The 24,523-nt window shown below is 43.1% G+C and overlaps 1 protein-coding gene across 1 annotated transcript in view; it reads right to left on the reverse strand.

The window, feature by feature from the left end:
- The window catches only part of SNTG2 (syntrophin gamma 2), a 285,667-nt gene extending 265,130 nt beyond the window's left edge, over nucleotides 1-20,537 (reverse strand). Inside the window, exon 1 of the mRNA XM_064145698.1 lies at nucleotides 19,978-20,537. Coding sequence (XP_064001768.1) covers nucleotides 19,978-20,034 — 57 coding nt within the window. The 5' untranslated portion in view covers nucleotides 20,035-20,537. The remainder of the gene's footprint in view (nucleotides 1-19,977) is intronic.
- Nucleotides 20,538-24,523: the final 3,986 nt, after the last annotated feature.

The following is a 24,523-nucleotide window of genomic DNA, read 5'->3' on the forward strand; positions in this document are numbered from 1 at the left end:
TAAGGATTGTGAGTAAAAGCTTTAATGCCTCTGTAAATATCTGTTGCCTCTGCCATAGAGCAGAATCAGTTTCAGCCTGCTCTGCTGGGCAAATAGCATATGACCCCAAGCGGCATTAAGCCGCAGGAAAAACTCCTCTCTCTGTTTATAGTTTGAATGGTTGCTAGTTAATTAACCAATTCCTGTACATATTTTATCCTACATAGTTTCCATAACCATGTAAAGAACAATTTAATATTAATATACAGTGGTTGGGGGTGGTGAGAGTTCAGAATATTGATATTAATAAATATATATTTTTATATAAAATTATCTTGACCCAATTAATTTCTCCCCTCTGCCAAATAGGCATAGACACTGAGGACTCACCTCTGTAACATTGTTCCAACACCCAAATGTCTTTCTTATACTACAGCACCCAAAACTGAACTCAGTACTCAAGCTGTGGTCTCACCAGTGCCAAGTAGAGGGGCACAATCACTATCCTATTCCTGCTGGCCACACTGGGTTTGATACAGGCCAAGATGCTGTTGGCCTTCTTGGCCACCTGGATACACTGCTGGCTCAAATCATGGTGCCCACAAGAACGATCCAATGTCACACTCTAGATATTGTCCAGAAGGCTGCTAATTCACCAAAGATGAAATTATGCTAAAGAAAAATGCTAAGTTTATCAGCATGATCAAATGCATCAAGTGCTTGGAGCTACACCATGGTCTTTTTCATGTAGTTGGTTGCCAGTAACGCTCACCTACAGAAAGGAAAGGATACCAAAACCTATCCTAAGACTGTACTTTAGGGTACAGTCTGAATGCAATACTATTCTGCTTCTACAGTAGTTACACGGCCACATCCAGCGAAGCTCCTTAGCTTCAAGGTATGGATGTATCTCTGAATCATAGGTTACCCTGTATCAGCAGTGGACAGACTGGAATATTATAAAGTCTTGAAAAACTAAGACAAAGTTTTATGTTCCAGTAAAGCTAAACAGTCATAAAAAGCATCTGTAGAGCTCATTAGTGAAAGCACCTTGATTTCACATAAGAACATGAAATTAGTTCCACAAGATATTTGACCTGTAAACATCAAGCAAACTAATGAGAAACTGTATAGATTACAATTTATAATTAGCAAATCAACATTTTTACTCTATGCAATAACATTCAAGACAACAATTTTCCATTATATTAAAAAATAAATTATTTCTTGCACTTTATGTATAAAGAAAATAGTCTACTGCTTGGATTGTTAGGTCACATCCAATTAAATACAAGCTAGAGAATCAGCAGCCCTCAGTGAGCAGAAGACACAGTATCACAGTATCATCAGGGTTGGAAGAGACATCACAGATCATCAAGTCCAACCCTTTACCACAGAGCTCAAGGCTAGACCATGGCACCAAGTGCCACATCCAATCTTGCCTTGAACAGCCCCAGGGACGGTGACTCCACCACCTCCCCGGGCAGCCCATTCCAGTGTCCAATGACTCTCTCAGTGAAGAACTTTCTCCTCACCTCAAGCCGAAATTTCCCCCAGTGTAGCCTGAGGATGTGTCCTCTTGTTCTGGTGCTGGCCACCTGAGAGAAGAGAGCAACCTCCTCCTGGCCACAACCACCCCTCAGGTAGTTGTAGACAGCAATAAGGTCACCCCTGAGCCTCCTCTTCTCCAGGCTAAACAATCCCAGCTCCCTCAGCCTCTCCTCGTAAGGCTGTGCTCAAGGCCTCTCACCAGCCTCATTGCTCTTCTCTGGACATGCTCAAGTATCAAAATGTCCCTCCTAAACTGGAGGGCCCAGAACTGAGCACAGTACTCAAGGTGTTGTCTAACCAGTGCAGAGTACAGGGGCAGAATGACCTCCCTGCTCCTGCTGACCACACCATTCCTGATGCAGGCCAGGATGCCACTGGCTCTCTTGGCCACCTGGGCACACTGCTGGCTCATATTCAAGAGGGTATCATTCAGCACCCCCAGATCCCTCTCTGTTTGGCTGCTCTCCAGCCACTCCGACCCCAGCCTGTATCTCTGCGTGGGGTTGTTGTGGCCAAAGTGCAGCACCCTGCACTTGGAGCTATTGAACACCATCTCACTGGACTCTGCCCACCTGTCCAGGCAGTCAAGGTCCCGCTGCAGAGCCCTTCTGCCCTCCAACCCAGACACATCTGCCCCCAGCTTAGTGTCATCTGCAAACTTGCTGATGACTGACTCCATGCCCTCATCCAGATCATCTATGAAGATGTTAAAGAGGATGGGGCCCAGCAGAGATCCCTGAGGGACATCACTAGTGCCAGCCACCAGCTGGATGTGGCACCATTCACCACCACTCTCTGGGTCCGGCCCTCCAGCCAGTTCCTAACCAAGCACAGAGTGTTGCCATGCAAGCCATGGGCTGACAGCTTAGCCAGCAGTTTGCTGTGGGGGACAGTGTCAAAGGCCTTGCTGAAGTCCAGATAGACCACATCCACAGGCCTCCCCACATCCACCAAGCAGGTCACCTGATCATAGAAGGAGGTCAGGTTGGAGAGGCAGGATCTGCCCTTCCTAAATCCATGCTGGCTGGACCTGAGCCTTTGGCCATCCCTCAGGTGTGCAGTTATCGCCCCCAAGATAACCTGCTCCATCAGTTTCCCTGGCACTGAGGTCAGGCTGACAGGTCTGTAGTTCCCAGGTTCCTCCATCCGACCCTTCTTGTGGATGGGGACCACGTTGGCCATTTTCCAGTCTCCTGGGACCTCTCCAGTGAGCCAGGACTGCTGGAAAATGATGGAGAGCAGCTTGGCCAGCTCAGCTGCCAGCTCTGTCAGCACCCTAGGATGGATCCCATCTGGTCCCATGGACTTGTGGGTGTCCAGGTGGCTCAGCAGGTCCTGAACTAATTCCTCATGAATTTCCAGGGGAACACACTGCTCCCCGACCCCATCCCCCAGTTCAAGAGGCCACTTGCCCTGAGCTCCTCCCTCCTTACTGTTGAAAACTGAGGTGAAGAATGTATTCAGGACCTCAGCCTTTTCTACGTCATCAGTTATAGTGTTCCACTCCTGGTCCAGTAAGCAGTGGAGGCTCTTCTTGCCCTTCTTTTTAGAACTGATATATTTATAAAAGTGCTTTTTATTATCCTTCACAGAGGTGGCAGCCTAAGTTCTAGCTGGGCCTCAGCCTCTCTAATTTTTCTCCTGCATAATCTGGCTACCTCCTTAAACACGTCAGGAGAAGCCTTCCCCTCCTTCCAGAGGTGATACACCCTCTTTTTTCCCCCCAATTCCTTCAGGAGCTGTTTGCTCATCCAGGCTGGTCGCCTTCCCCACCGGCTCATCTTTCAGCACATGGGAACTGCCAGTTCCTGTGCCTTCAAGAGCTCCTGTTTAAAGTAGGTCCAACCATCCTGGACCCCCTTGTTCTTAAGGACTGCTGCTCAGGGGACTTTGCAAATAAGTTTCTTAATCAAATTGAAGTTTGCCCTCCGAAAGTCCAAGGTGAGGTTTCTGTTATAGTGCCTCCCTACCTCCCTGCATATTGAAAACTCCACTATCTCATGATCATAACACCTCAGGCAGCCTCCCACTGTCACATCTCCCACTAGCCCTTCTCTGTTGGAGAGCAGCAGGTCAAGCTGAGCTTGACCCCTAGTAGGCTCACTTAACAGCTGGCTCATGAAGCTGTCCTCCATGCATTCTAGAAATCTCCTGGACTGCCTCCTCTCTGCTGAATTAACTTCCCAGCAGATATCTGGCAGGTTAAAGTCACCCACAAGGACAAGATCTGAAGATCTTGAGACAGCCTCCAACTGTTTGTAAAATATCTCATCTGTTTCCTCATCCTGGTTGGGTGGTCTGTAACAGACTCCAACCAGGATGTCAGATTTATTAGTCCTCCTTCTGATTTTAACCCACAAGCTCTCAATCCCTTTGTCCCTCACCTCAAGCTCAGTGGCAAGGAGTGACTCCCTAATATACAGGGCCACCCCTCCTCCTCTTCTCCCTTGCCTATCTCTCCTGAAGAGGCTGTATCCCCCCAGTATAACACTCCAACCATGCCTGTCGTCCCACCAGTTGTTACCCAAGCTGCCTGCATTGGTGTAGATGCACTTCAGCTGGGCTCTCAATTCCTCAATTGTCCCTAATTTCCTTCCCACTCTCTCCTTCTCAAATAGAATAATTGCCTCACCCACCTCCTTCAGATCTAGTTTAAAGCCCAACTAATGAGCCCTGCCAACTCCAGTGCCAGGACTCTTCTGCCCCTCCTAGACAACTGCACCCCATCAGGATCAAGCAGGTCTGGCTCAGTCAAAGTTCCCCCAAGGTCAAAGAACCCAAAGTGTCGCCGCTGGCACCATCCCTTGAGCCAGCTGTTGATGTCATAGGTTCTGCTGTTCCTCTCTGTGAACTCCCTTGCCACAGGGGGAACTGAGCAGAACACCACCTGTGCTCCTGCCCCATCTATCAACTTCCCCAGGGCCTTGAATTCCTTTTTAATTGCCCTGGTTCTCTTCTTCTTGATTTCATCCCTGCCAGCCTGTATTACCAGCAAGGGGTAATAATTAGAGGGCTGGATTAGGTTAGGGAGTCTCCTGGCGATGTCCCTAACCCGGGCACCAGGAAGGGAGCAGACCTCCCTGTGAGATGGGTTGGAATGACAAATGGGTCCCTCTGTCCCCCTCAAGACTGAGTCCCCAACAACTATAACCCTTCTCTTTTTCTTGTCTTTTTGTGGAGCTGGTCACCACAGCTGATGGCGACTGCTCCACCCTAGGCATCATCCCAGTTGGATACTCCTCAGCTCTCTCATCCTCCCTGCCCTCTGCATGCAGGGCCTCATACTTGTTGTGCAAGGGCAGTGGAAGAGAAGGAGAGGGCCAGGGTGGGCTTCCTTTACTGTCTCTGACAGGGATCTGTACCCATCCCTCCCTGTTTCCAGGGGTAGTTCCCTTAGCAGGGGCAATCTGCAGTGCCTGCTCCCACAGATCCAGCTCCCTTTCGTTCTCCCTTATTGACCTGAGCCTGGATACTTCGTCCTTCAGCTCAGCCACTTCATCTTTCAAATCTGCCACCAAGGTGAGGAGAAAGTTCACCTGCTCACACCTGTCGCAATTGTTCTCCCCTTCCCCTTCTACAGTGAGAGGCTCCAGCACTCCCTGCAGCTAGTAACCTGGACTCCTATGTGTTGGTGGGTCGAGTCTGCCTGTGTGCACACGCTTTTCCTGCCCTTTATTGTGCGAGTGACAGGCACAGTGCACAGTGATACTGTCAGAAACAGGAAGAAAAAAAAAAAGCTCCCAGCTGCAGGCAGGCTGCGGCTCTGCAGCCACGACGGTGTCGTGTGCGGCACCCAACGGGGATTTAAACTTCCCGCGGCTGACGTCACGTGTCGCGTCACAGCCCCGCTCAATCCCGCGAGACAACAGCCCTGCCATCCCCCCTGCCTGCCTGAAGGTCCCCCGGAACCGCGGAGCAGCAGAACAGAGCAGAAGGTCAGAGCTCAGCAGCAGCTCCCACAGTGCTCTCTCTCAATCGGCTCTGCAGCCCTCTTAATCAAACATCACCACCACAAATAGATGCAGAGTCAGACAAGTCAGTTACAGAGAAATGCTATCCTTCTTCCTAAATAATGTTCCACCCATCTTTCATTTTGGAGGATGCTTTGACTACTTAATTAAAATTGAAAAGATCCCTTCTCCTCCCTAGGACAAGAGTTTTTCAATTTGTATTGATAATATTTTCTTGACTGGCCTCTGTTTGCCCGAGTTTCAAGAAATACTTGAAAAATAATGATGCTCTACAAAACAATCTACTTCTTATCATTCATAAACTCTATCCAAAAGTAATTTCTAGAACTGTATAACATTCATCTCACACTTCAGTGTCATATGCCATGGCAACTGGTGTTTGAGTTTTGATTACCTTCTGCTAGATGTGCTGGGCTAAGGCAGAAGCCTCATTTTCAAAGGTAGAACTATTTTCATAGTCCTAGAGCAGACACTTCTAACAATAATTACTTAAATAAATAAAGTACTCCTTGAACTTTTTTTTTTTTTTTTTTTGTGGCACTTCACAATGAATAACATATTGGACTAACAGAGGAGAAATCTTTTAAACTTTCAAAGCAGAAGTCATTTTGTCCTGTAAACTGAGGAAGCAAGGTATTTTTTGTGGAACAGAATTAGATTGACCCTGGTTAGCTTAAAACCACACTGGAATTATGAGAATTACAGATTCAACTCAAGGAGGTTTACCGTGTTTAATTATATTTAGCTATACAGCTAACAGACTTTAACCTTAATGACATTCACTAAAGTTTGTCAAACTGCTGGAAGCTGAAAAGAAGAAATAGAGACTTAAGCATGGACTTTCCCTACTATATCCAGAAGAAAAAACAACCCAGTGTCCTCTGAGTCTAGGTAACATCTGTCTGCCTACTCATCCCTTTCACATGCATCCCTTTTAATAACTAATCTATAAAGGTTCTGCTCTTTAAAACAAAGAAAAAACCCACTCCCAAAACCAAAACAAAACCCAACCAATCAAACACACACAAAAAACCCTCACGAACAAACAAGACAATTATTTCTTCTTTCCATTTTTATCTACTTTTTGTCAACTGATGAGACAAACTGCTAAACAGAGCATCTACAAAGACTGTTTCTTCAGCTAATGAGAACACCTGCATTTTTGGGGGCATAAAGATTGCAAAGAAAGAGCAGAAAAGAGAGAAGTATGGAAGTAAATGGGCCCATTAGCACAACTAGTCACACAATGAACTATAAAATGAAGAGGTGACAAAACCAAGTCAAGTCACATGGTTAGTTCTAGTTGATCTAGGTATTTTCCTGATTGGGAGTACCCATCCTCTTCTCTTTCCCGACATGTAAAAAATTATTTTTGAGGATATGAGTCACAGTTGGTTCCAACTACTTATACAATTGATCTTGCTAAGAATTACAAATGCAATTTTTGGTTTCTTCTCTAAAGGTTCAATTGCAGATAATAGTAGAAGAACACATTCTTCCAAGATAGAGTTTATTTTGTCTAACTGTCATAAATAACAGCAAGCTTTTTTGAATTGTGTGTGCATATCAAAGCTGAACAATTTCAGTTCATTAATTCTCACCAGTAGGTTGGTGCAGCAGCATTTTGACAATTCAGACTTACTTCCTGGGCCATCTACCTTTAGGAGTACCCAAGTACTAAGTCTCAAGCTACAAGTGCTTAAAGCAGACTTTTTTTCCTGGCTCAGCTGGTAATTTTGGCTAGAGCAGATTTCAGCAATTTTCTAATGCAAAATGAATGTGAAATAGACCAAGGAAACTGAAGGCTTCTGCACAGCTAGATACGATTTGAAGTGTTATCTATTACATATATAGGTTATCTGAAGACTGAGGTCTTCATTTAGTGAATGATAACCTTGGAGGATATACTTCTATAGATAGCAAGAATAAAAATGTCTTATGAATTATAAATGGTACTATCCATAAATTATTCTGTCATTATTATTTGGAATGTGGCATTATATAACTAGTCCAAGTATAATAAAGTTATTGTCAGAAAATACTGTCTTTTTTTCCTGTCTATTTTAAGCATATACAAGTTAAACTAAACTGAGAACAGATCTTCTGAGGAGCAGATGAGGGAATTGGGGTTCTTTAGCCTAAAGAAGAGTAGGCTGAGTAGAGATCACCTTGCTCTCTACTTGAAAGGAAGTTGAACCAAGGTGGGTCTTGGTCTCTTTTCCCTAGTACCAAGTGATAGGACAAGAGGAAATGGCCTCTAGTTATACTAGGAGAGACTTAGATTGGATATTAGAAAAAAGCTTCTCCACTGAAAGGATTCTCCAACAATGGAACGAGCTCTCCAGGGAGGTGGCTGAATCCCCATCCATGGAGGTGTTTCAAAGACACAGATGTGCTGAGAGATGTGGTATTAGCACCAGGCTTAGTACAGTTAGATAATGGTTGGATTTGAAAGTTCTTCCAACTAAAAACTATCAACATTTTACAATTTGGACACATAGAGGTATAGACATTTGTTCCAGTGGAATCAAAGATTCCTTTAATGATCAGAAAATCCTGAATGACAGACCAAGAAATCTAAGTACAGGAAAGTTACTCTTCAATGTAATCTAAAAAAAAAAAAAAACCTTTTCATGTAATGTCTTTTTTCCTCTTATTATTTAAAAAGACTATTCAGTTTAGTGTATCCAGCATATCCACCATATGCCTGAGTAATTAATTCATATTCTAAACGAAAAGTACAATAACTAGTTGCATAAAACACTATTTATGCATCTAACTACACTTACAATTCAGAACTAGAAAAAGAGTTTATAAAAAACAATAACAACATCACAAAACAAGACTGCCAGACTAAATGGCAATACATGCTGACTTGCGCTTTAGTGCTATTCAGAAAATGAGCACACAGCACAGATAACTATGTCTTAGGTTGCCATTCTGTCAGGGCTGGTGAAGGGTGGCAGGAAAGCACTCAAATGCTACTTTTACAAAAATGTTGCAAAAGACAGCAGGACACATTCAAAAAAGAGAGTAAAAAATGCATTATATAGAATTAGATTGTAATGCCTGCTTGGAGAGTAGAATATTGTAATAGCATAGACAAAACTGACATTTATTAACACAACACCACCTACGAGTAATTCTTTAAGTCTTTCTAAAACCATGAGTTAATACAGTCAGACAGGATTTGGATGGAAAGATGTGTCTATGAATTTCCTTACAAAAGCTACATTTTAGCTGCAGACACTGAAACAAACGAAAACTTTTTCTTTTTGATTGAAGGGATTTGCTGGAGAGGAAGATGGCAACACATGCTTGTGACAAGTGGTTTTCAAATACGCATAGGGCTTCTTGATATACAATATAAGATGAATTCTTCTGACACTTTCCTCCAATAAACTTAAGTTTCATGTACACTTAGAGGAAAAAGCTTCCAAAGAGGAAACAAAGATTCATGACTATCACTCATGTCATTTAGTGCTGTTTTTAACATGTCTGCTTGTTCTTTGAATTTTTCATGTTACACATTAGCTATTAAATAAGCTACATAATATATCCATATTTGTGGTGATCTTAAACACACTACTTAGCAGCAGAAGCACATATGTTGGTGCTCATGAGTTAAATGAGTTATCTGCAAAGAAGTCCATTACTGAAGGGATCAGGACCATGCAAGATTTACTGAAGAAAAAAAGAAAACCCACAAATCCACACCCAAACAAAAAAGACAAGAACAAAAAAACCTACTCACCAGTCCAAACCAAGCAAACAAAACTCAAAATAATGAGAACATTGAAAAAACAAAGTAACAAATGTGAGATATGGAATAAACCTTTAAAGCAGAAAAACATTTCTCCGTGTAATGTTTGATGAAATCTCAGCACACATTCAGAAAATGTAAAGTACTGAAAGACAACTTACTCAATCCAAATATACAAAAACAAACAACAAAACCAGAACCAAACACCCAACTCAAAAGCACAACTAAAACCTGTTCAGCTTCTTCAGTGCTCAGGTGGAAACAAAAATAGTCTCCCACTTTTTAATGGTAAGTTAGTATACCACTACTTACAGTTTATCTATTATGCAGATAGATGCTAACAACTATTAGTAGTTTGAACCATAATAATAGCACTGTGGAAGCTCTGTCCACCAGCATACACAGTGCAGTCAGTGCACTCTTTCCCCTGGCTATTTGGAAATAGTCTGTCTAAAAGGTACACCTGTCAAAACATTTTGTGGCAGCAAACAGTCATGAAGAGGTGGCAACAAAGATCTGATATCACAAAGCTTTGATTCCATCACCATCCAGATAAGACTGCTTCTGTGGTCCTCAACAAATCAACTAACCCCTTTGTGCCACACATCACTCTAAGTAACTTGGCACTGCTTTAGATGAAAAAAGTACTATGGAAATTGTTCACTGAGACTCTGAGCAGTATGTTTATAGTGCAGACGATAACTACCTAAGAAAAAAGGTACTCTGTATGTACTTTGCACAGCAGATGATGTCTCATAGAACTTGCCTGCCCAGGGAAAAAAAGTTTTCCCTCAGTTTTTATTCATCCAGTGACATAAGTCTTATATAAGACTCATTCAGCATAACCTCGACAGGTTGGAGAGACATGTAGGAAGTAACTCAGTGAAACTCAACAAGGACAAGCAGGGAGTACTGCATCTGAGGAAGACCAACACAAGCTATCAGTACGGGTTATGGGCCAATTACTGAAGACAAGCCCTGGGGAGAAAAATCTGATAATCCTGGTAGACAACATGCTGACCATGAGCCAGCAACGTGCTCTTACGACCAAGAAGATCAACAGTATCCTGAAGCAAAACATGGCCAGTAGGTAAAGGGTTCTTCCCCTTCACTATTCTGCCCTTGTGAGGAGTTATCTGGAATACTGCATCCAGTTCTGGGCTACATAGTTGAAGAAGGACAAGGAACTACTGAAGACAGTGCAGTGGAGAGCCACTAGGATGATTAGGGGACTGAGAGTTCCTGGGGATCTTTATCCTGGAGGAGACTGAGGGGAGGTCTCATTAATGCTTATAAATATCTAAAGGGTTGTTGCAGAATGGCTAAAGGAAAATGGACATGACTTAGAGGTGGGCAAGCAGGATGAGTATATGGAACTAAATTAAGGCTGTGCTAGGCCACACTGAAACAAAGGCCACATTGAAGAAACAAAGACATATTGAATAAACAAAGGCAGCATTTAATACAGTCAGCTAGGGAGGCGCTGTCCTTGATGAGGCGGCGGACAACCCAAGCAGAGCAGGATACAGCTAACTCTGAATAAGATAAGAAGTAGTTTGCTGCTTGCAGCTGCACGTAGCAAGTAGGTGCACCATGCAAATGGGGTATTTAGAGATTCAGCCATTTAGCTCTTTACATGTATGCATATATTATCTGTAACACATATAAGCGCGCATCTACTAAATAAAGTTGTCACTCGCTTTTGATCCACATTGGATTGTGCGGTGTCCTTGCATATTTGAGATTAGCCCTTCTCTGTGAGATCTGCCTCACCGCAGATTGGCGCCCAAACAGGGACCCCGATTTGAGGGGACCCTAGGAAACACGGAGGAGGACAGGCCGGCGGAACAGGCCGCCGGAGGAGAGCGACACCCGCTAGCAGGACAAAGCTAGGACGGGGTGGCGGACCAATTAGGGGGGCCCGAGGCAGACGATAAGAGGGCCAGCCTTCATCGCTGCAAGGGGGGCAAGCGGGATGCCGCGGCATGGATAAAGAGGTAGCCCTTTCCTTGCTATCTTGCTTTCTTGAAAAGCGCAAAGTGAATTTTAATACCAAGTATTTGCCAGGACTTTGTGCATATGGCTATGCTAAGGGTTTTTTAAAACCCCCTGAGTCATATTTTGATGAAGCAGAATGGAGGACGTTTGGCAATGACTCGGTTAAAGACTTCTCAGAACTGTGTCGTAGAGGAGGAGAGGCAGCTGTTCCCAGCCTTGGAGTCGGGAGCCCCTGCCACGGAGATCACCATGCAAGTGGCAAGCTCGGCAGCAAAAGCTCAGATACAGGTGGAGGCGAGAAATCTGAGGAGCCCGATGAGAGCCTGGAGTGTAGAAGCTGGAGTAAGACCACACATAAAAAAGCAGCATTGTCTCACATGGAAGCAAGCACTCAGCCGGCAACAGCATCAAAGATTTCTCAGGTTAAAAAGTCTCTCAGCACTCCTGCAGCCGTGCGTACCAACTTTGCTTGGTGACCTGCCCACAGGACTCTGCTAAGCACCTGACAACGCAGACCCCCACCCCACCCCCCGCGTCTCTACCGACAGTAACACAGGTAAAAGAGAAAAAAACCCCAGAGAGACAGAGGGACGATCAACAGAGAAGAAAAGGAAGTAGAAGCAACGGGGACAGTATGGGATGGGGACTGAGAGACCGGACGGCTCAGATGAGCGATACGAGCCTCCCTCCCCCCCCCCATCCCCCGGCGTTATCACCTTCCACCGCTGCCCTCCCTCTCTCCTGTGTTTTTCTTTCCCTTGCAGTTGCTGCGAACAAAACTATTTCGTTTCTTAAAGAAACAGGCTGAATTTGTGATAGCTATTTCGTGACTTGATGTTTATTTCAATAAGATAAGTTTTAGAATCATTTTAGAAGGGTAATTGTGATAAGACTTAAGCAATTAAAATAGAGTATGTTAAGTACTTGATAGCTGCACATGTTTAACAGTTAATATAATAGAATATTATAGTAAGAGTTGTTTGTAAGTGTATAACTTCTGATTTAAGATTCTTTTCCTTTTCTGGTACCAGAGTATTTTCAAAGGAGCTCCATGAATGTAATATCTTCCTGATTTTCTTTGTTTTTTTCTCAGTACTGAGTTAATGGTTTCATTTCCTTTAGTTGATGTATGTTTTAAGTTGACAGATAATATAATTAAGTATAAGAGTTTGTAAATATAATTGTAGAATTTGAGGATATAAGGATATTGTAGAATGTTTTTAGAGACTTTTTCTGTATATTTAGATAGCACTGGGATTATGTATAACTCAAAAAAAAAAAAAAAGAGAGGGGGGAGAATAGAGAACAGAGGAAGGAAGGAAAGGAAAGTAGGAGAAGGAAAAGAGAATGTTGAAATTTCTGTGGTTGTGTCATACAGACTAGGCCAGTGGATCTGTTAGCCTAGGCAATGAATATGTCTGCATTTGTTCTTGTATTTGCTTGTGTTTGATCACTTATCCTCACAGGCCTTAAGATGGAGACCAGCTTGAGTATGATTAGCCTGTTTTTTCCTAAAGTGAGCAGAAGTCTTGCTCAGATGGCAGAATTGTGAAAGGACTTGAAAGGAGCACGGACAGGATGATTGTGTGTGTATGGATCATAAGGTTTTGATCATGGTTAATGAATTTGGATATTTTCATGAGTTTTCAGTGATTGTGGTTTAATGGAATAGATTCAGTTTAGTTCCTTTTGTAAGGGCCAACACCCACTCAAATTGGCACAGATGGCAACGTGCTTGTCATATTTTTGCAAGGGCCCTGCAGAAAAATGACAAACACTGCCTTAAATTTTTAAAAGCAGATGAAGGACTGTGGGGAAAAGGCCTAATAGAGTATCCCAAAAGCAACATCTAGGGCATATCTTTGTATTGTATTTAGAAATTAGTAGTTTTTAAGCACAATAGACAGACACAGCTCATAGCTTAGGAGTGTGATGAAAGCATCAAGGTTTCTGAGAACTATAGAGTGAATGTAGAACAATGGGAGTCTGAGGAAGAATATTAGACAGCAGATACATCTGCGACTCTACAACATCAACTGCCACACAGAACCAATGAAGATGTGACACACCTGCACTCTCCTGTGACTGTGATGTTCGTCTGGACTTTTGGTCTTTTGAACAAATGACTTACTGATTGCAGAAAAAGCTTTTGGGATTGTTAGCAAAGCTTGGGTTGCTAGCTTGCCAAACTAATGCTACTAGTAAAAGCTCTAACAGGTTTATTCTCTTTCTGATTTTAGCACTATGGTTGTAGCGATTTTGAGGGAATATGCTGCTTTAATCTCTCACATCATGGGGAGTCTATCCATAAACAGCTTGCTTGGCTGAAAAATCATACTAACAGCATTATTGTTAATGAAAATCCCTTTGACCAGTGGCTAACATCAACTTTTGGAGGTTTGTCTCCCTGGATACTACAGCTTATCAAGGAGGGCCTCCGCCTGCTGGGAATAGTACTGCTTATGCTTATATTACTACACATAGGGTATGGATGCATTCTGAGGGGTGTGGATCAAGTTACCAGGGGTACAGCCCTGCTTGCCCAAAAAGAAAAGAGGGGAATTCTTGCAGAATGGCTAAAGGAAAATGGACATGACTTAGAGGTGGGCAAGCAGGATGAGTATATGGAACTAAATTAAGGCTGTGCTAGGTCACACTGAAACAAAGGCCACATTGAAGAAACAAAGACATATTGAATAAACAAAGGCAGCATTTAATACAGTCAGCTAGGGAGGCGCTGTCCTTGATGAGGCGTCGGACAACCCAAGCAGAGCAGGATACAGCTAACTCTGAATAAGATAAGAAGTAGTTTGCTGCTTGCAGCTGCACGTAGCAAGTAGGTGCACCATGCAAATGGAGTATTTAGAGATTCAGCCATTTAGCTTCCTACATGTATGCATATATTATCTGTAACACATATAAGCGCGCGGCTACTAAATAAAGTTGTCACTCGCTTTTGATCCACATTGGATTGTGCGGTGTCCTTGCATATTTGAGATTAGCCCTTCTCCACGAGATCTGCCTCACCGCAAAGGGCGAGTGTCAGGAGGATGAAGCCAGACTCTTCCTCATGGTGTCCTGTGACAGGACAAGGGGCAGCAGGCAAACACAGGAGATTCCACATAAACATACGGAAAAGAAATCTGCACCTTGACAGTGGCAGAGCACTGGAAAAGTCTGTTCATCAAGGTTGCAGAGTTCCTGGAAGCATCCAAACCCCACTTGAACACGTTCCTGCCCTAGGTAAGGGGGTTGGAGGCAATAATCTTCAGAGGTCCTCTCCACTCCCTAGCATTCTGTGTGACTTTGTGAGATCAACTGTGCAGAGGCAAAAAATCCAAAACAGCAGCAGAAGCAGTCCTGCAAGTCTGGCATGGTGAAGAGAAGCATTATAATGCTAATGGTTTTACAGTACCATACAGAGTAAGCATGTACTACACCTCTTCAAACAAAACAGAGCAACCAATTTTTTGCACTGATTTTCCTGCCCAGAACTTCTTTAAATGCTACAAACACGGCTTTGTCCCTAAACCAGTCTAAACTTCACAAGGAGATGATGAGACAATATTGATTAGATTGTGATGAAGGCTTCCAGCTCTTCAAGGTTATATCCTTTAGAGAGTTTATAAATCTAATTACAAAAATCTGCCTGCTGATATACACAAATAAAGAGTGGCAGAAGGCTTCTAGCATGACAGCTTTCACTGGAGTCACACTGTTCTTCAGACAGCAAATTCAGATGAGTATGTACAGAGGAGTTCAAAATAGTAGAATTACCCTGTTTTTTTCAAAGAAAACAGAGCTAAAAAAAAATCGTATCTGTATTTAAAATCAGTGTTACTGACAAAGGGTGTCTGGAATGAAACACAATCTTGAGCCTCCTTTGGCTTTAACTGTCAGCTTCATCACAAATATGAAGGATGAACAAATCTCCTAAATTGTTCCAAGTACTTTAACAGTTTTTATAGCAAACGAATCTTAACTCAGATGAAAGTCAGTGTCAGCTTTTTCCCTGCTCTTGACAGAGGGAAAAAAATTTACATGAAACAGCAGACAAAAAAGCAAGTACAATAATCTGCTGAATTCCCCTCAAGTGATGCATTCGGTAGAGGAAAACAAGAGACATTTTCACTGATCATCTGCTTTTCAAAAACTTTCATTGCTTAGGATTTCTCTCCAAGACATTGGGGTGGAGAGGAGTAGAGCAAGAAGAGTGTAATCCTGAAAAGCACCAAGGATTCTTCTGTCTTGGTGGAGAGACATCAGTGTATGCTGACAATCATGAAGAGGAATAACATCATCAATGGAAAAGACAATCTATGTAATCATTTCTCTTTACTTCACACTCATTAGACTGTATCCAGGTTTTGGGGCCCACAAAACAAGCAGCACATTGACAAATGAGTTTAAGTCCAACCTGTGTCCACCAAAACAGTCAGAGGGCTGGAGTACATCCCCTGTGAGAAGAGACCAAGTAAGCTGGGCATGTTTGAACCTAAAGACATGGCTTTTGGGAGGAGCTAAAAGGAGCCGCTTGCTTCACCAAGAAAACAACCCATCAGGGAGCACATTGCCCAGCTAGGTTGTACAGACTTCATCCTCAGAGAATTTCAAGATGTAATAGGAAAAGACCTGAGCAACTCAGTCTAAATTCAACAGTCCCAGCTCTTTCAGGAGAAGGTCGTACTCACAGACTATTCAAGGTTTATTTCAATCTGAATGAGTCTGATTTGCGTTTCCTGTGTCTATCACTATTACACTGACAAGCAACATCACATGTCAAATGTTGCAGGAACATAGGCATGACCCGTTTCTTCTTCTGAGTTGTGCTACGATTTTTATTCTTGACAGTCTTTGCACTCTCTAGAGAGAGTGATTCTATTTATACTCATCTCCTAGAATGTTTGAAACACTAGAAAAAATTGCTTACCATACAAAACACAGGTCTGAGGTGTAAGAAGAATGCCAATGCTGTTCTTTCTCTGAGATCAGACATTGCTTGTCAGAGCAGAAGGTATGCATAAGTCTTGTTTCCATTAAGATGTTAAAGCCATAAGCTTGAATTTATTTTTTATCAGTTTGTTCACTGTTTTCATGGTGATATGTACAAGTAGAAATAAGATTCAGATTTGGTCTGTGATAGTAGGGAAGCCAAGAGAAGAAACCTGAAACATTTGCATATTTCAACACGTACTAAGCATTTGGCGACTCTTTTAAATAGGATCTCAAAACCATCAATTTCATGTTTGTTTGTTTGGTCTTTTTTTTTAGGGGAAAGAAACCAACAAAAAAGATCAATCAAACAATCAAACAAAAATTCACCTTCCCAAACTAGTGGGAAGTCAACAAAATTTGCACTGGAGAGTAATTATTAACTTTCACACAGAGAAATATATGGACACCCCTTCCCTACCATGATGCTCCACCATCTTTTTTCTTGTGTTTTCCATCTCCAAATAAGGATACAAATTCCATTTAGTTCACAGCAACAGTTTATGAAATCGGCTGCTACCCAGCAAGGAATTTTAAGAGAAAATGAGTTTGTGTGAAGAAGAGCATCAACAAATAAGGATATCCTATTGAAGAAAAATCTTGGGGGAAAAAAAATTAATGCCATCTGAGCGATGATGGAACTTTTAATATAAAATACAGGAAAGCTGAATCTTCTTCCAGTCATATATGGTATGACTAAATATAGCCAAACCTGACCAAAACACTGGCATAGAATATTAGTGGTGGTCATCTCTTTTAGGAAAATGGCAACGTTGTATGTTGAAAAGATAGGGAAAGGCAAGACACGGAAGTTTGTGGTAACATGCCACCTAGTGCTCACTTTCAAGAAGCTTCTGTGTGAAAGTGTGACAAATTCTGAAAAACAAACAAGCAAACAAAAAATCACGTCCCAGGACTTGTTTTCCAAATAATGAGAATAAAAAAAAAGAAGTAGATATTTAGACATGGTGAAATGGAGGAAAGGAACAGAAAATCTGCACATGGTACACTTCCTCTTCTTAGCAAGTCCATTGTTTGGGTAAATCCAAGAAAACAGCACTAACCAAAAAAGTTCCACATTATCTTTTTTTGTTAGGTCTGTAACTTTCTCATTTATTTTCATGCTTTTCCAGAAAACCCACATAAAATGCATGGCAAAGGCACTCTGTCATAGTAATAAATTCCTAAGGGATTTGACCTAAGGGAAGAATCTCATGAGAAATCAAATCAAAAAGTTCATTTGATAGAGGAAGCATAAATTGCTTTCTGAAATCAGCTCAGTAAAGAGCTGTGCCTGATCCTGAATGAAACAAGCATCAAAAATCACACTAAGAAGCGACTGGCAAAATATAAGAGACAAAGTCCAAACGAAACTTATAAAACAGTTCTGTAGAACAGAACATAAACAACTGCACTTCAACAAGTTTCTAGACATATTGTCATAAACATTCTTAAAAAAGCTTGTTATTATGAAACATACAAGCTACAAAATTCATCAGCATTGTATTTAAATCCAGCTTGCTGCCTTTAACTATTATACAAGGTGTAGTACCTCATTGTCATCCTCCTGAATAGAAATAAAACATGTGTATCTTTTAGTATTAAGCTACCACAATCTCAAACAATAAAATTAGCATGCAAAATTTAGTAGTTACGTGTTAACTAGTGTTAGTATATCTTATTTTTGAGAAAAATGTGCACAGCCACAGTCAGTACACCGATGTGAAAGTAGACATTTTAATTTGAACAGAAACAGACCTAGATTCCAATATTGTTAAATAACTCAAGAAGATGCGAGTCAAGCATTTACCACATTATTAATTACAAAACACGTCCTTAATTTTTAAGCCATTTTCAGTATAGTTCTTAGAGGCTAAGTACATGGCATATCTGGGACGCCATGCAGTTACAAACTCACCTAAATAAACATCTACCATAAAATGTCCCTGTTGAACTTAAAGTCCACACAGATTTACATGTACATGCATTCTTTCAATCATACTCCTGTATTTAAATACTCTAGAGAACAAGGCTAAGCTGCTCTGTGTTTATTGAAAACAGCTTGCCAAATCTTTAGGTACACAGCACTTCTACCGATTTAGGGTTCAAGTAAACTATCTGGCTACAAGCCTTTAGTTCCTACTACTCTTGTGCAAAAGGTCAGTTCACCATTCATTCCATATTTAGTTCAGCCCCAGGCAGAAGTCCCACGCTTATGTGCAGGAACAGCATGTCTTATTGGCCTTAAACATATGCATTTAACATAACTACAAGAACACCAGTCGTAAGTTCCACCTAACGACAGTGATTATCCCTCACCTTTAACTCTGAAATATTCTGAACTGCCATACAACCTACTCGGCTGTTAACATTTTAGGTAATTGCTGCACAGATCATTTTTGCAGTTATTTACAAACTAAGAGCTGTGGGACACTTCTAAAGTAGGCTTCATTCAATTTCTTCCTTTTAAATTACAGAAATTCTAAACCCACAACGTTAAAGTGTTTGCACCTCTTCACGTGTCAAAAGCGAGTTGAAAATATACACTGTATGCAGTGGAAAAGCTAGTAAGAACAACAGTCTGTTTCCAGTTTTCTATGCAGAGATTGTACACATCTATGATTGCAGGTAGCCTCTGCCCTTTGCTCCCACACTTGCATCCTCCAACTACTTACTCCGACTTAGATTACAGATGTTCAAAGCAGTTACAAATTCAGTGTGAGAGGGAACACAGCTTTAAGTTATCCTTCATGCAGCTGAAAAGAAACACCTTCTAAACAACACTGGAAAAATTATGAAGACGATAACACTGTTTTACTTTTAAAAATTGTAACTCTGTGTCACAGAAACAGTTTGAATGATGGGACAGGGGGTGGAAATTAAAAGGGCTGTTTATCACTACTCAACTATTTTATAATAAACGCACTAACTTTTTAGGTATTGACTGACTAACACAGCAACAAACCTCACACGCCAAGAGCAGCACATTAAACCACAGAGGTTTTTTTAAAGGTACACAAGGCATATCTACCACACTTTATATATAGACCAAGGACAGCCGAGAATTGCCGTCAGAGGGCATCATTCACAGATGATTTTCCAACTACGCTGCCGTGAAGTAGCAAGTTATCTTCCAACTCCCTCACAGGTTTCTCTTTTTAAAGTGCTTGAAGCAAAGCTTTTTTTTTTTTTTTTCCCCTTTTACCTCTGTTAGCAGAGGTTTGCGCTGGGTTATGAACCAAGCCATTCCAGGCTCTACCCCTGCAAACTCGACCGTCACACCGCAACCTGCCACGGTGGGTTGCAAATCACGATCTCAGCAGGTACAGCCTCCATAACACGGGGGTTAAATCCTAGCCTAGCCGGGCTTCTCACCCCCGCGGCCGGTAATAGGGCGAGAACTGGGCAGAAGAAGGTGGACGTCTCGCCTGGGGGAGCCGCGCTGAGCCAGGACAGCCCCCCCCCCCCCCCCCCCCACCTTCGTCTGCAACCCGGATTCGTGCGAGGGTGCCAGTCCGAGCCCCTGGTTGCAGGGTCCCCTCGCCGATACTCCCTGCCACGGCAGCCCGGCCTGCACCACCCCGCCTCTCGCTCCCAGCTGCCCTCATGCTGGTATCTCCCTTCTACCCTCCAGCCACCGCTGCCGTCGAGACCCTGCCATCCCGCGCCCCGCCGCCGCGGGAGCTGATACTGGGACAAGCTGAGAGGAGAGTGGGTACTTGCCCAGGTGGGGACGAGGAGGCTGCCGGGGCGCTCGAGCTGTTTCCCTGCCACGCTCATCTCCTCCCAAGTAGCTGCAGTAGTCCTCTCAGACGGGCGGCTTGGCAGGACGCGGTGCCTCAAGGCACCAAGACTCCCAAACGCGCGCCCAAACCGGCAGCGCCGGGGTCTCGGCTCCACGCGGTAGGCTCCCGCCGCTCCGCGCTCTGCACCGCCGCCCGGGCGAGACGGGCGGGGTGCGGGACGTCTGGGAGCTCGCCGGAGGCTCGGAGGCAGGAGGGCGGAGGAAAGCGGTGGAGGCGCGCTGGCTTTTTAACTTCGCTCTTCTCCGAGGGGAAGGCGCTGCCGCATCCCAACAACCGCGCTTTGGGTGCTGCTAGTAGCGCTGCTGTGCTCCTCCCCGGTGTGGTACGGCGCGGCGCGGCACGGCACGGCTCACCTCGGTTTGGCGCGCCTGTACCGTCCTGCTGGGCTGCCGCCCGAGGCAAGGGTGGGTTGGGCTCCAGCCTCCTGCAGCCTTCCTCCGGCAAAAGCTGTCGGCCAAAAGGTTAGGTTATGTGGCAAGGAGCTGTGGGGGATGGGAGTGCTGCCACATTAAGGGGCAGCCTCCATTCCCCCCTACCCAGCCTACGGGACATTTTGGGCAATTCCGCCTGACATCCAACTCATAACCACAGTCATATGCCACCAGTGCCGCAGTAAAGCTCACAGCCCTTGCTTGTTTGTTGATCTCTGAATCAAAACCAAGAGTGGTTTGACATCCCTTGGGTGGTTTTGGTCCTCTTAACACTGGATAACACGGGTGGGAAAAGTCATAGAATCAACCAGGTTGGAAGAGACATCTAAGCTCATCCAGCCCAACCTAGCCCCCAGCCCTCTCCAGTCAACTAGACCATGGCACTAAGTGCCTCATCCAGTCTTTTCTTGAACACCTCCAGGGATGGTGCCTCCAACACCTCCCTGGGCAGCCCATTCCAATGCCAATCACTCTCTCTGGGAAGAACTTGGCTACAATGTCTGTTCAGGTAGTTGTAGACAGCAATGAGGTCACCCCTGAGCCTCCTCTTCTCTAGGCTAAACAACCGCAGCTCCCTCAGTCTCTCCTCATAGGGTTTGTGTAACAGGCCCCTTACCAGCTTTGTTGCCCTTCTCTGGACATGTTCCAGCACCTCAACATCTCTCTTGAATTGAGGGGCCCAGAACTGGACACAGTACTCAAGGTGTGGCCTGACCAGTGCTGAGTACAGGGGAAGAATAACCTCCCTTGTCCTACTGGCCACACAGTTCCTGATGCAGGCCAGGATGCCGTTGGCTCTCTTGGCCACCTGGGCACACTGCTGGCTGATCTTCAGCCTACTGTCAGTACCCCCAGGTCCCTTTCCTCTTGGCTGCTTTCCAGCCACTCAGTCCCCAGCCTGTAGTGCTGCTTGGAGTTGTTGTGGCCAAAGTTCAGAACCCTGCACTTGGCCTTGGTAAATGCCCTTCCGTTGGTCTCTGCCCACCTATCCAGCCTGTCCAGGTCCCTCTGCAGGGCTCTCTCTCTTCCAACAGATCAACATGTGCTTCTAGCTTGGTGTCATCTGCAAACTTACTGATGCTGGACTCAATCCTGTCGTTCAGATTATCAATAAAGATATAGAACAGGACTGGGCCTGCCACAACAAAGAGATGGGGAGGCAGCTTGATGCAAGCTAAGTTCCAACTTTATTAGGCAACATACAGGAATACTTATACTCTGTCAGAAGGCTTAAAATCTTTATCTATTGATTAGTCATTTTATCACATGCAAAATCATGTAATCTAAATTCTGTCGGCCACATCAGCTTCCCGGGGAGCAACAGTCTCATCATATTCATCAGATAAGAAGGACAGGCATATTCATCAGATGGCAGGACAGTCTTAGCATATTCATCAGATGAGAAGGACAGGCATATTCATCAGACCAGATCACTCCGACTCAGACAGCCTGTGCCCAAGTCTTGTGTTGCAGCTGGTCCACAATAGACCATTGTTCTTCATTAACAACCAGTGATCCTACATCTCCCCCTTTCTGTTGCACAAAAAATATTCTGGCTCTGAATACATTGCAAAAACACCATAGTAACAGTATAAGCAATAAGAGTATTACAATTATAACAAAACATTTAGTTCACAATCATGTCCCTGAGCTAAAAGCAAAAAAAATCAATTGCAGCCCGATTTTGCAAGGTAGCATGTCTAACACCACCTACATCTAGCAGGAGACCTGAAAAGTGCCAGGCTGGTAGCATTTGTTTGTTTTATTAAAAATAAAGGCAGTGCTTCTTATCTTTCTGCAAGGCGCCTTTTACAAAAAGATAACAAGTACAGCACTTTAAACATTGCCAATAAAACTGTCATTTCCCATCTTTACCTATGAGTAGGAATTGTTGGAAACTCATGAAAATACCTAGATTAAGCATGGTCAAAAACTATGACCTATGCAAACACACATACAAACACAACCATTATCTCAGCATTCAAGTTCTTGCCACAGTATATCCATCAGAAGTCTGTAAACATGCCTGAACAATCACATAAACCAGAAAAAGAATCCCTAGGATGAATCTCTCTGTATGATGTGACCAGAGACTTTTCCAATTTTTTCTTCTCTCTCTTTTCCCAAAAGAATCATTTGCATTAAAATTTTTGATAATCAGGGGTTGTTATCCATAAGAAAGCAGTTTTAAAATTGAAAATTTATAAGGTTCTCTTATTGCAGTCCCTCCTCCAGGGTGGCTGCTGTCGTGGAAGGTAGTTTGGGAGATTGTGGGGAAAATACGCGGGGCTCACTCGTAAAGTTCAAGTGATTTATTGCTCAGACACGGAGATCCCCCTCCCGAACTAAATTGCCCACATGAATTCTTTTGATCTGAGGTTGTAGAGTAACATTTCAGAAAATGGCAAATAAAAGAAAGTTTGTGATTTCTTTAGAGTCTTTTGAGTCTCTGAAGTTATGCAGTCTTCGAAGTTCGAAGTTCGAAGCTTTGGGCGTTGTCCCTTTCTTCGTCAGGATTGGGCCCAAGCGAGCGGTTCGTCCGCTGCGGCCTCTGTATACGAGCAGGCCGAGGCAGGCAGGCAGGTGAGAGAGCAATCGAGCAGAGATAGAGCGAGCGAGCGAGCAAGCGAGCTAGCGATCCAGGAAGGCACACCATTTTATAATGTTTTTAAAGAGGTGTGCCCGAGCATTTCAGACAATTTCTACGTTATTCTTATAGATTGGTACAAAGTTATAATCAATTTGGACAATTGGACAATTTCTACCAAAACAACTTCTAAGACCACCCCAAGTTCGGCCCACACCAGGTGTTGAGCAGGCATGAGAACTGACGTTTCCCCTAACCAAAACAGTGGCCCTTGTTTACCTTTTATCTCGACTAGGGAGAGACTTTCTCATGGGACTGAAGGATTGTTTTGGTTTTACAATGCTGTGGTTTATAATGTGAGACACTGCAACTTGCACAACATGGAGGCCTGTTAGGGGTTTCTGCTACCCTCCATGACAGCTGCCCCTCATACCCCCTCTTTTTTATTATTTTTTAATTTTTTTTTTTAATAATCCTTATCCTATAATGCTATATTAATATACAGAAAAGACTTAAGAAAAATATTTTATAATATTCTATAATGTTCTATTATAAACTCTTAACCTTAGCTATATTATCAACTTAAAAAGTCTAAACCAGTAAATCATTACTGAGGAAAAAGCAAAGAAAATCTAAGAAGATGATACATTCATGGAGCTCCTTGAAGATATCCTGGTATTCAGAAAAGGAAAAGAAACCTTAAATCACAAAACCAGATACACTTACAAAACAACTCTTGCCATAATATTCCATTATATTCTACCACTTACTTAATATACTCAATCTTAATTACTTTATTTTAATTACTTAAGCCTTATTACAATTATTCTGCTAAAACTATTCCTAAACTTATCCTATTGCAATTAACAACTTACATCTTGGAGTTTTAAGAGTTTACTGGATATTACAATCAAAATTAGAAACATTGTCAGGATTTTAATTTGCAAGGCATCTATTAGAAATTCATTTTGCTCCCTTTAAGAAAAGTGCTTCTTCTTCTGAGCCCTGTAAAGAAAAAACTTTAGGGGAAGGCAATCACCCCGCCTCTGTAGTAGTGATTCTGTTTCTTGCCTTCATGATAAGATGGGCAAACATTTCTGGTTGTGATAAGTTTTAGAAGGTTGATGGGCTCTTTAGATTGGAATCCCATTGAAAGATAAGGCCTAAAGGTTTCACATTGTCTCGTAGTATTATTAGAGATAGCAGCGACTCAGGGTCCCACCTTTGGGTTTGCTGTGACTGAATGGCTTCACAAACCCTCTCAAGTGCTCCTCCAGCTGTTTTTGATAAGCATCTGGGAGCTGTCAGGCTGGTATCTCCTTTCAAAAGTTCAAACAAGGGAGTTAAATCAGGATTCTAGTAATTTTCAAACATCATATTACAATTGCAACCCTTCCCTCAGGTCCCATGATCTGTATTGAGTCTCTGCTGACTCTTCCCCAACC

The sequence above is a fragment of the Pogoniulus pusillus genome, chromosome 7 (genome assembly GCF_015220805.1).
Source record: "Pogoniulus pusillus isolate bPogPus1 chromosome 7, bPogPus1.pri, whole genome shotgun sequence".
NCBI lineage: Eukaryota > Metazoa > Chordata > Aves > Piciformes > Lybiidae > Pogoniulus > Pogoniulus pusillus.